The sequence below is a fragment of the Harpegnathos saltator genome, unplaced genomic scaffold (assembly GCF_003227715.2).
Source record: "Harpegnathos saltator strain DR-91 unplaced genomic scaffold, Hsal_v8.6 scaffold188, whole genome shotgun sequence".
Taxonomy (NCBI): domain Eukaryota; kingdom Metazoa; phylum Arthropoda; class Insecta; order Hymenoptera; family Formicidae; genus Harpegnathos; species Harpegnathos saltator.
This window is the reverse complement of record NW_020229970.1, coordinates 356,884-368,034: the sequence shown is the minus strand read 5'-3', so window position 1 is coordinate 368,034 and position 11,151 is coordinate 356,884. Positions and strand designations below refer to the sequence as shown.

At 29.7% G+C, this 11,151-nt stretch overlaps 1 protein-coding gene across 8 annotated transcripts; it reads right to left on the bottom strand.

Moving 5' to 3' along the window:
• Positions 1–367: 367 nt before the first annotated feature.
• LOC112588310 (uncharacterized) lies at positions 368–9,074 on the bottom strand. 8 transcript variants are annotated; one of them, XM_025297809.1, is made up of 11 exons: positions 8,395–9,074; positions 8,032–8,163; positions 7,649–7,737; positions 7,284–7,415; positions 3,562–3,913; positions 3,212–3,363; positions 2,604–2,790; positions 2,433–2,492; positions 1,877–2,130; positions 699–857; positions 368–444 (listed from the first exon to the last, which is right to left on the bottom strand). In XM_025297809.1, the coding sequence occupies exons 5-10, from the start codon at positions 3,911–3,913 to the stop codon at positions 702–704; spliced, it is 1,161 nt and encodes a 386-aa protein (XP_025153594.1). In that variant the 5' UTR covers positions 7,284–7,415; positions 7,649–7,737; positions 8,032–8,163; positions 8,395–9,074; the 3' UTR covers positions 368–444; positions 699–701. The 8 variants fall into 8 exon arrangements, 6 of the variants coding, with proteins under 6 accessions (XP_025153594.1, XP_025153595.1, XP_025153597.1 ...); XM_025297810.1 differs by having other exon boundaries at positions 7,649–7,733; XM_025297812.1 differs by lacking the exon at positions 8,032–8,163.
• Between the last annotated feature and the right edge of the window lie 2,077 nt (positions 9,075–11,151).

The following is an 11,151-nucleotide window of genomic DNA, read 5'->3' as shown; positions in this document are numbered from 1 at the left end:
GCCCATGCAAGATATAATTAATTAATTTCTTATTATTAAGTATACAGGCTGTGCGGTAACTCGCTTTAGAAACCGATGTACAGGTAGATTAGGTGAAATGAAGAAAAATTCCTATATCATTTTGCGAAGAACCACATAAAATATAGAATTATTAATTAATTGATCATTAGCTATTTCTTTAATTAATAACACAATTTTACGTCGTTCTTCGCAAAATCATAGAGGAATTGTTTTTTTCAGTTTCACTTAATCTATTTTCATATCGCGGTTTTTAGCGGAATTATCGGGCACTCTGTATACTAATTACAGAGTAATTTATTGTTGCACTTTTTTGTTTCGATATCTCATTTTATCACCTGCAATGTTGCAGCCAGTTTTTTACATGCTTGACAATCAATGCAATGGTACAGTCAGGTCCATTTCCTTTTGTACGATTGACAGTACCTGTGGATAGTATTTATATGTTTTTTAGTACTAGTAGATATATCTGGTTGGAAAAAATTTCATATCTATTTAATATAAAAACAAAATAATAGTACTCTAAACATTATGACAAGTTATAGTCCTACATATCATAATGTTTAAAAGTATTTTTGTATCTATATTTGAAAATGATATAAAAGAGAATTTAACATTTGGAAAAATTAAGAGACATATATATATATATAGTTTATTTGTAATTGTTAAAATATACGTACTAACTATAATGTTTGCAAAAGTTGTATTTCGATTGCGATAGTATTTTTTGCACCAGTCCAAGTCAACTTGTGTCCTACATCAAATGTTATGCAATATGTGAGTATATTGGAGATCATTTTTTGTGTAGAGTCACCACCAATACACTTTATTTTCTTTTCCTGCAAAGAATAATGTTAATATATACGTTAATGTTCGTATACGTGACTTTTTTTCTTTTATTATTTATTATTATTCGTATTTCGATATTACTATATACATATGGCCAAATCTATGTGAGCAGATTTCGAGTGCAATCTAATATCATCAACAGTAGATCGCAAGTAAACAATAAATTTGATGCAAGATATATGAAATCCTGCTACCAAACTATTTTCACATATGCGACAATGTTTTCGATTGGGCATAAAATTATATATTGATGGATACGAAGAAAGTATTTGTACACATACACATATGTATGAATATATAGAGTGTTTGTTTAGGGATCATATTCAATGGAGGCATAGAACTGATTAAGATAAACAAGAAAGTCAAATATCATGTAGTAAAAATTATAAAAATAGCCGATTTATGCATGAACAAAAATTGGTTGTAGAACTCACGTTCGGTCTCTGCAGCTCGCAGATCGAGTTAAATCATCTAACGATACTTACCGGCACGTGACAAGCAGAAGGGAAAATGTGCAGAAATAATCCTTTCTTCTTCTTGCCGCGCGCCGATAACTATTGCTAGACGACTTGATTCGATATGCGAGCTTCAGCGACCAAACGCACCTCTTACTACCGCTGCGATGCACGATTTTTATTCATGCATTACTCAGTAATTTTTATGATTTTTGCAAAAAGATATTTGACTTTTGTTTATCTTAATCAGCTCTATGCCTCCATTGAATATGATCCTTTAGTTAACAAATACTCTGTATACACACACACACACACACACACATACACACACACACACACACAGACACACACACACATATATATATATAATGTGCAATTCAATTAGTGATTCATTGACTGATATGAAGAAAATATTTATTATTCAATATATTCATATGTGTGTGTGATATATATATATATATATATATATCACACACACATATGAATATAAATACTTTCTTCATATCAGTCAATGAATCACTGATTGAATTGCACATTATTCAAAATATACTTACAAAACATTTACGAATTGCTTCATCATTTTTCAATGTTTCATTAAATTGTACGTATTCCTCGACGGATGTCATTGGAAATTCAGGCATTAAATCCATAGTTATTGCTTCATTTTCTTCATTTCTTTGGAAACTTTCTCTTAAAATAGCAACTATTTCTTTCAATTTTGTGTTATTTTTAGCTGCTTCGTGTTTTATCTCTGTTTTGAATTGTTGAAAGTCTTGATGTAAAGTATCTACTTTTTCATATAAAGAACCTGCAAGAAGAACTATTTATATTTCATCATTCATATTTTACTGTAAGCATCTTCAGAGACTAATTTTTTAATGTTATTAATAACTTTGTACACTACAATATACGATAAAAGTATTTTGGAAATATAATAATAACTATATTATATATGATGACAATACTAAAACAATACATTACTAAAATTTACAAATTTTTAGAAATGATTTACTATTTTCACTGTTTAGTATTCATTAGTATGATCAATCAATTAGTATTCATCTATATGAAAGAAAGTATTCATCTATATGAAAGAAAAATGTATCTTACTTATAATTACATGTATATCCTCGTCTACATTCATTTCTGTAATTGGGAGAGCCTTCATCGCTAAATAAAATAATAGAAATAGGTTCACAGATTATTGAATTTACTTATTCAACTAACTTTATATAATATATGCCATGACAAAAAGTATACCGCTATATAATTTGTCATTACCAATTATCTCATTTTCCTTATTATCGATGTTCCGATCATAATCACGAGAATTAGTATCATCCGTCATCTCTTCATCATCTTGCTCATCCTCATGAAAAACTTGAATTGAAAATTGGTGTTCATTTAAAGGTGAAGGGACATTGCAATTAGATGGATTATTTTTGACGGATAAAATTTTATCTTCCTCCTGGAATTCAAAGTATATTAATATACAAATTGTATGTGTGTGTAAATCTAACATATACGTGTGTGTGTACAAATATATATTTATGTATGTATTTATAAATTAAATAACGATTTTTGTCCGAATTTATTCAACTCTCATCTATATTTACATATAAATAAATAAAAATATAAAATACTATTAATTAAGTAATAATTATTCACGTATTGTAATAAATATATAAATGGTTTTATCAAATGCTACTATTTTGTTTCACTGAACAACATAGAAATGCGTGTGAAATGTCTATTTTGCAGCTATGTATTGATAGTTACGATTATTCCAATTATAAATTATTAAAAAATAATCGATGTCTGAATAAAAGCACGTCCTAATTAGCGCTATTTTTCTCTATATATTAATCATTAATATTTGTAGTATTCACCCGCTTCTGCACGTTATATTCCGAACTCACTGATCTAAAATGTAATGAATTTTTCTCAAGTTCAACATTTGTAGATGTAGCTCCAATCCCTTCGTGTATTTTATAATTTGATGGGGGATGTTGATTTGATTTATATTTCTTGGAAATATTACCTATATTTTATAGAAAATTAGTTTTTTCAACGATTTACGACTTATCTTTATAATTATATACTTATCTTTATAATTATATACTTATATATAGTATATAATTATATTAGTAAATTAGTTTTGTTACTCATTTTCAATGTGCTACTTTACGTTTTATCATATTATATTTTGTAATTTGCTGTAATAGAATTTGAAACTTACAATTATTCACGTAATTATTCGATTCATCGTCATAAAATTTTTTTTTCGTTATCAAACGTTTCAGAGGCAATGTTTGGATTGGTTCATTTAAAGAAGCAAATTGAATATCATCCGAAGTGGATATATCAATACAAGATTTTTCTGCTTCCCGAGCCTTATCAAATGTATTGTAAGGTCCTAAAATTTTATGAAAATGACTGATGTTCCAATCATTTCCAGGACTTATCTTCTTCTTTATTGTATTGGTAATATTTTTTTTAGACAATGGAAACGTAAATGTTTTTGCATTAAAGTTTACCCAAGAATCGGGAACGACTTGGCAGTATTCGTCCCAAAATACGACGTAATACATCTGTAACAATAAATACTGATTAAGTAATGATGAAGTATTTAAGAGAATAAATGAAAATAATTTCACTCATAATTATTATGATTTTCTATCCTAAAGCATCCAAATTATGGTTCAAACTTGTCATAATTTATTGTTAAAAAATATTTATATATATAAAACTTATTATTTATATAAATATCTATCATAATTACAAATTGGATTAAACAATATTATTTGTATAATATAATATATTTATGTATGATATAATACAATTTATAAATTAGTAGTTTTATTTATAAATTATTACAGTTGTTTTTATAAAAAATAACAACTCACTTCAATCATTAGTATGTAGAATAGGAATTATACAAAATGTATCTTTGTAAGGAAGTCGCATTGCTTTTGCGCTTATTTGACTTATTGGATACATTCCAATTTCAGACCATTCATTTCCGACATAGATTTTCAAATTTCGCGAATCACATGGATATGAAGATATATTATCGAAATTTTTTAACTTTTTTCCAAGTATTACTGTTTCTCCATTCTTTTTTCCAATATATTCAATCATGAGAACATTTCTGTTATTCATATAACAATAAAAATCGGCTTCTTTGATGCAGGATAGTGTAAATTTTTCAAATATTATTTCTTTATGAGATTGTGTACATCCAAACAATAATTCTTCGTTCTTGGCATTTTGAAGAATGGGATATTCTTCAGGTTTATACCCAATATTTCTTACAGTTTGACATTTTTCCATTAATCGTCTGTGCAATTGTTGTAACGGTTGTGCATTTTTTCGTAGCATTCGTTTCATTTCTTGAAAATAATTTTCGAATGGAAAAGCACTGAACATGTCCAGACACCCATGATTCTTAACATCAACATGTAAATGAACCAAGTTATGTACATTGTATGTAACGTAGTTCTCAGAATATAACATTTTAAATGTTTGTACAAAATGTACTAATAATTCATGTGCATATTCGTTATTGTATTCGCAATCGGCAGGATTACAAAGAATATAAATTGCACAATGTAGAACATAAAAATGTCTCAAATAATCATTTGGCAAATATGACCATAAAATTGATAGACTAGTATATAAGAGAAACAGTCTAAATTCTGTCACTTTCCAGCGATCTAATTCATCTAAACCTCTTGGTTTCCTAGAAAATTCTCTAGGTATGTATGTTATTAACTGCTTTAAATCTATAGATAATTGATCAATTTGAGAAGCACGCAGTTTAATGCCCTTTATTCCTCGGATCCACATATTTATAAGTCTTTTCATGACACCGAGACAAACAAGATGCATATAATCTAATGGGAACTGTGTTACCATTTTCAATCCAATGTTTTCAAAAGGTGAATTATCCACATGATGATCTTCATTATGTCGTAATAAAAATTTTGCATCTGTGCGTAATGGAGCATTTTCATTAAGGAATAACATTCGATTGTTCCTCCATTCACCTTCCTCTTCACATTTATCGCATCCATAATATCCTGTATGACTTTTAATACATTTCATGAATGCTTTTGCCGGGGCGTCGCATATTATAGCATTTATTAAAACTTTGTATTTTTTTCCTCGATATTGGAATCCTTTATTTTGAATTTCACTATATTCTTCAATAAATTGATGAATAATCTCATTCGGTTTCTTCGGCTTACAATATCCGTGGAATACTCCAATGACAAAAGGTTTTTCTCTATAATGAACGTGGACAATTTGCCCTAAAAGTGGCCAAAATTGCGATTTAGAACTCTTTGCCAATGGTAGTCCGTCAATGCTTAAGTTGATTTTAATTTCATTTTCACAACGTTCATGGAGAGGTTTATTATATCGTAAATGATTCTTCAATGCTGTCTGCAATCCATGATAATAAAAAGTACCAGAATGATTCTTAATTATTGATGTTGTTCTCGGAGTTCCCAATAAAGTTCTCGCATTACAAGGAAGCTTTTCATATCCATTGATTTTGAGACCTTGAAGCAATTTTGTTAGAGCCACATGAGTAATGTTATACTCAAGACTCCATGTCCGAAGAAATTTGTATAATGCAAGTTCTTTCTGTACATTAAAACTCAAATCTTTATAACATTGATTATTGCATTCGGCAATCAATTCCATATCAGATTCTGAATAACTACAATTTGAATAAGAATCAATTCTTTGATTGCATTCTTCGACATCTCCATACATATATATATTATTATTATTCAAATAATTGTTACTATTCTCTTCAATAAGAATATTGTCATTAGACATTTCATGAGGAATCTCAATGTCTAAATTAATATTATATGTATCGCCTGTATCAATAGTATGTACTGCACAATCAATATTTTGTCGCCGACGTCATTGTTGAGACCGACTCAAATCGTTATATCTTTTTCTTTTCGGCATTATTAATTTTTTTATTATATGTCGTTTGAAACCTACATACAAATGATGAAAATTTCATGATATAAAGGCAAAATATTTAATAAATAATATGTAGTTCTTCCACATATAAAAATACGAAAATCGAATATCGAATATATGAAAAAGTGAAATTATTCCAGATATTTAATATTTAATATTATTATATTAATTATGCCAGAGTATGAAATATCTTTTAAACTATTATATTTTTTAATTTTATCTTTGAATGAATATCAATGATTTTATTACAAAGATATTTCGTGTAGATTAAAAAAGAAACATCATATCCTATTTCTTCTTTGTAGTAGCGTCCAGATGAGTACTGCGTCCTGGAACAGCTTTATATCGACGTTTCAGAAACGTTGCAGTTTGCATCTTAAGAGCTGAGAGCTTTGATATTAATTATTCTCTCCTCTTCTTTCTTCAACACAAGGAAAGGGATACCTAAGCACACTCACGAAAGAGGAAAATTCAATATCAGGACTCCTCAGCCTTGAAGATGCAAACTGCAATGTTAGCGAAACGTCGACATAAAACTGTTTCAGGACGCGGTACTCAACCGGAAACTATTACAATGAAGAAATTCACCGACCATGAAACCCTCAAATCTGAAACAATCAGTGCACATACTGACGTCAGATTGGCGACAGATCCACAGACATCTGTGTCCACAATCTGTTGTTAGACTGCCGGCAGAGTATGCTAACACAATCTATGACAGCTCTGACAGCAGCTTGATGGCAGAATGCAGATCTTGCTAACGTCTATTAGCAGGCTCTGCACGCAATATACCACGAATCTGCCATAAAAACCTAATTAATACATACTGTGTGCAATCTATTGCCTTTGTGTTACAAATGCTGCTAAGAGATTGCTCGCACAGGTTTGGTTATTTGCTTATTATATTATTTCTAGTTTTCAATTTTTCAAAGAATCGTAATCATTACTTGAACATACCTTATCGAGGAGTTTACCAGCAAGTAATTCATAAAATTAGATAATTTCTATGGCGATAATTGTGTGAAGACGGAAGACAACAACCAAGTACTACTGGTACAGTCCGAATATTGTGTCAATTCCGTTGTAAACCTAAACATAAAATGTGATTGATTAAAATCCTAATGTTCATTGAAGTACAAGATGTAGCACATTTATTACTAACATTATAATTTTCCAGCAAAACATAAGGTTAGGATAGAGTAAATTATATTAAAATATTCTTAGTTATACAAATCGCACAGAAAATATTAAACATTGAATGGCAAAAGGATTTAAGTATAAAGACAGATACAATTGTAAATTTGAAGGATTTCGAAGGATACCTTTGATAAATATCGGATCCTTGAACCGCACGTTTCTTTTCGGTGGGAAGTCATGAGGTCTGTTGTTTGGAATTGCACTGCTGAACTATCTAATCAAATGTTGCACGGATTATTTCATTGGCTACGAAGTGTCTCAAGGGCTGCGTTCTGTAATTCACTGACAGCATTGAAATGCTATAGTATACGTTACATGAACTATAGATTTTCAGTACTGGCAGTGAATTAGGGAATGTAGCCAAGATAAGCTTCAGAAGGTCTTAAATGTAATGGAGGATTGTGTCACAAATACTGCTAATAGATTGCTCGCACAGGTTTGGTTATTTGCTTGTTATGTTATTTCTAATTTTCAATTTTTCAAAGAATCGTAATCATTACTTGAATACCTTATCGAGGAATTTATCAGCAAGTAATTCATTAAATTAGATCATTTCTATGGCGATAATTGTGTGAAGACGGAGGAAAACAACCAAATACTACTGGTACAGTCCGAATATTGTGTCAATTCCGTTGTAAACCTAAACATAAAATGTGATTGATTAAAATCCTAATGTTCATTGAAGTACAAAATGTAGCACATTTATTACTAACATTAATTTTCCAGCAAAACATAAGGTTAGGATAGAGTAAATTATATTAAAATATTCTTAGTTATACAAATCGCACAGAAAATATTAAACATTGAATGGCAAAAGGATTTAAGTATAAAGACAGATACAATTGTAAATTTGAAGGATTTCGAGGATTACCTTTGATAAATATCGGATCCTTGAACCGCACGGTTTCTTTTCGGTAGGAAGTCACGAGGTCTGGGAGTCGATTGCGTGTATTGAAACAAGTGAATGACAAAAGTGAGTGAATTTACTAGAATTCACCACGTTTCAAGATACGCAATCGATCTGTTTTTGTTTACCTCCCAGATAGCACAATGTCTACAAAGATGTTTAAAAACTTCTAAAAGAAGTAGGACGTCTTTTAGACATCTTTTAGAAGTCTAAAAGACATGTTTGCGCACATTTTGCTATCTGGGCTGTTCTTTGTTGTTATTTGTCTGTTGTTTGTTGTTATGTTGCACGGATTATTTTATTGGCTACGAAGTATCTCAAGGGTTGCGTTCTGTAATTCACTGACAGCACTGAAATTCTATATACGTTACATGAACTACAGATTTTCAGTATTGGCCGTGAATTAGGGAATGCAGCCAAGATGAACTTCAGAATGTCTTAAATATAATTGAAGATTCACACGAGATCGGATGATACGATATATCCCATAGGAGAACAATTTCTTATAGAATACCGGCCTTAGGGCCGGTTGTTCCAAGTTTAAAGTAATTAGTTAATTTGTCTATTTTTATTCCTTCCTTAAATTAGACAGACAAATTATGATTAAACTATTATTTAACTTACCAAGAAGTTGAAACAATCGGCTCTTAAAGATATCTTCTAAAAGATATCATTTAGATATCTATTACAAATATATTGAAGATATCTTTTAAGATATCTTTCAGATGTCTATAGATATCTTTTATAAATTCTACAAAGATATCTTCCACTACATCTATTTAGATATCTTATAGACAACTTGTAGATATCTTTTAGAAATATCTTAAAGAAATCTTTCATAAGATATCTTTTAGACATCTACAAGACCTCGTTGTTTTCTGGGTAGTTATATTGAGGTTATATAATTTGGTTTCATAGTTGTAATATAATTCTGTTATAAATCTGTTACACTGTTTTGTTATAAACTAGAGATAACATTATAATAATAATATAACAGTAATGTAACACGTTATATAACAATAATTACGTTCATATTACATTAATGTTATACAATACAACTATTCATGCAGTCTATTAAAAGCTGCAAATGCTTTTTATTGCGAATAAAAGTATTGTACAAGTATTGTATAAAAGTAATACATTTCGATAGAGAAAGAAATAACAAAGCGGAACAGAAACAAATAAAAAAATGGTGGAAAGCTAATCAATCAGAAATTCCGTTCCGCTTTTTTGTAGATGTTTTATTTTGTAGTTCTATGTTTTTATGTATTTTTAATACCTTCATCGTGCTTAAGCAGACCATATTGACGTTTATATGCATACTGATATGTATATTCCCACAAAAAAGTATATCGAATCCACGTAGAACGCATTCGTTGCATTCACATGGAATCCACAAAACCACATGGATTTCACGTGGACACAACGTTCTTATTTTCGTGGAGATATCCACACTCATACTATTTAAACGTTTAAGAACGCTTGTATATCATACAAAACTCACATAGAGAAAAATTTCTTTAAGTTTAATATTCTTACTTGTTCGATTTCGAGTTGTTCCATTAAAATATATTTTTGCAATATTATTTTTAGAAAAAAACTTTATTTCATTGAAGAAAACCATGTTGATAAAAAACAGGATTTGAGATAATATTTTTCAAAAGTTTTTTTTAGATTTAGTAATTAAAATTTCTTATTTAAACTTCCTTAAATTTGTTTCAAACTATTTCTCTTGTGGGTTAACCATTATAATATTCCAATATTAGTAATTTTGAAACATAGTCTATATTGATATTCGTCGCATATCGAATGTTGTTGCGTTGTTTTAATTTTTGACATGAAAAGTCATAATGTTCTGTGAATACTATAAGGATACATTATATAAATACGAGTCACAAGAACATCGTTGGAGTCATTGCGATAATTGCGTGCCACTCGGTCGTCAGGTTAAGCAAAGCCTAGTAGCGTGGTCAGCATACGGAGGGGTGACCGCTTGGAATCAAAGATATCGACGGGACGCAAGACGCGAGAAAATTAGAAGTAAATTTTTTACATAACAATAATATTACAGTTATATAACAGCTATATAACATTTTAGTAACATATGATATTTCTGTTATATAACTGCAACTTTCTATGAGTGGGAAATTACAACTAACATGTATATTGCTTGTAACGTACACGTTATATTATGTGTTACATTTCGTTACATTACGACAATGTAACTGTTACATAACTGTGTTTACTGGGAAGTTATATTCTTCGATCGACGATCGAATACTTCAGTTCATCGTTAGTGGTCTTGTGATTATAATTTATGGAAAAATGAAATTATTTGAATTTCTATGGATGTGTGAGCGCCGAAATGAATTAATAGAATGTTTGCGAAGATATGGCATAACAAATACAGAAATGATATGTCCGCGATATAATAATAAACTTGTTTTAAATATGTCAACATTATTGTTTCGGTGTCGAAAAGTGACTACTATTAAACATAAAAATAAAAAGAAAAAAATTTCACAGTGTGAATTTAAACAAAGTTTCACAAGTAGTACGTGGCTAGCCAATACTAATTTCGATATTACGACAATTGTCCGTTTTATTGGGTATTTTCTGATGATACGTCCTCCGCGCTCTGCATTCTATAAAGAAGAATTAGAACTCAGCGATAAAACTATTGTTGATTGGTCAAGTTTTTGTCGTGAGGTAAGTTATACT

Bases quoted from the DNA above. Each gene is read 5' to 3' on its own strand.
- LOC112588310 (XM_025297807.1), bottom strand. The intron at 3,364-3,561 runs GTAAGTTTCAAA...TATAAAATATAG, and splicing joins GAATAATTACGTGAATAATT to GTAATATTTCCAAGAAATAT. The intron at 2,791-3,211 runs GTGAATACTACA...TTTGAATTCCAG, and splicing joins AATATAACGTGCAGAAGCGG to GAGGAAGATAAAATTTTATC.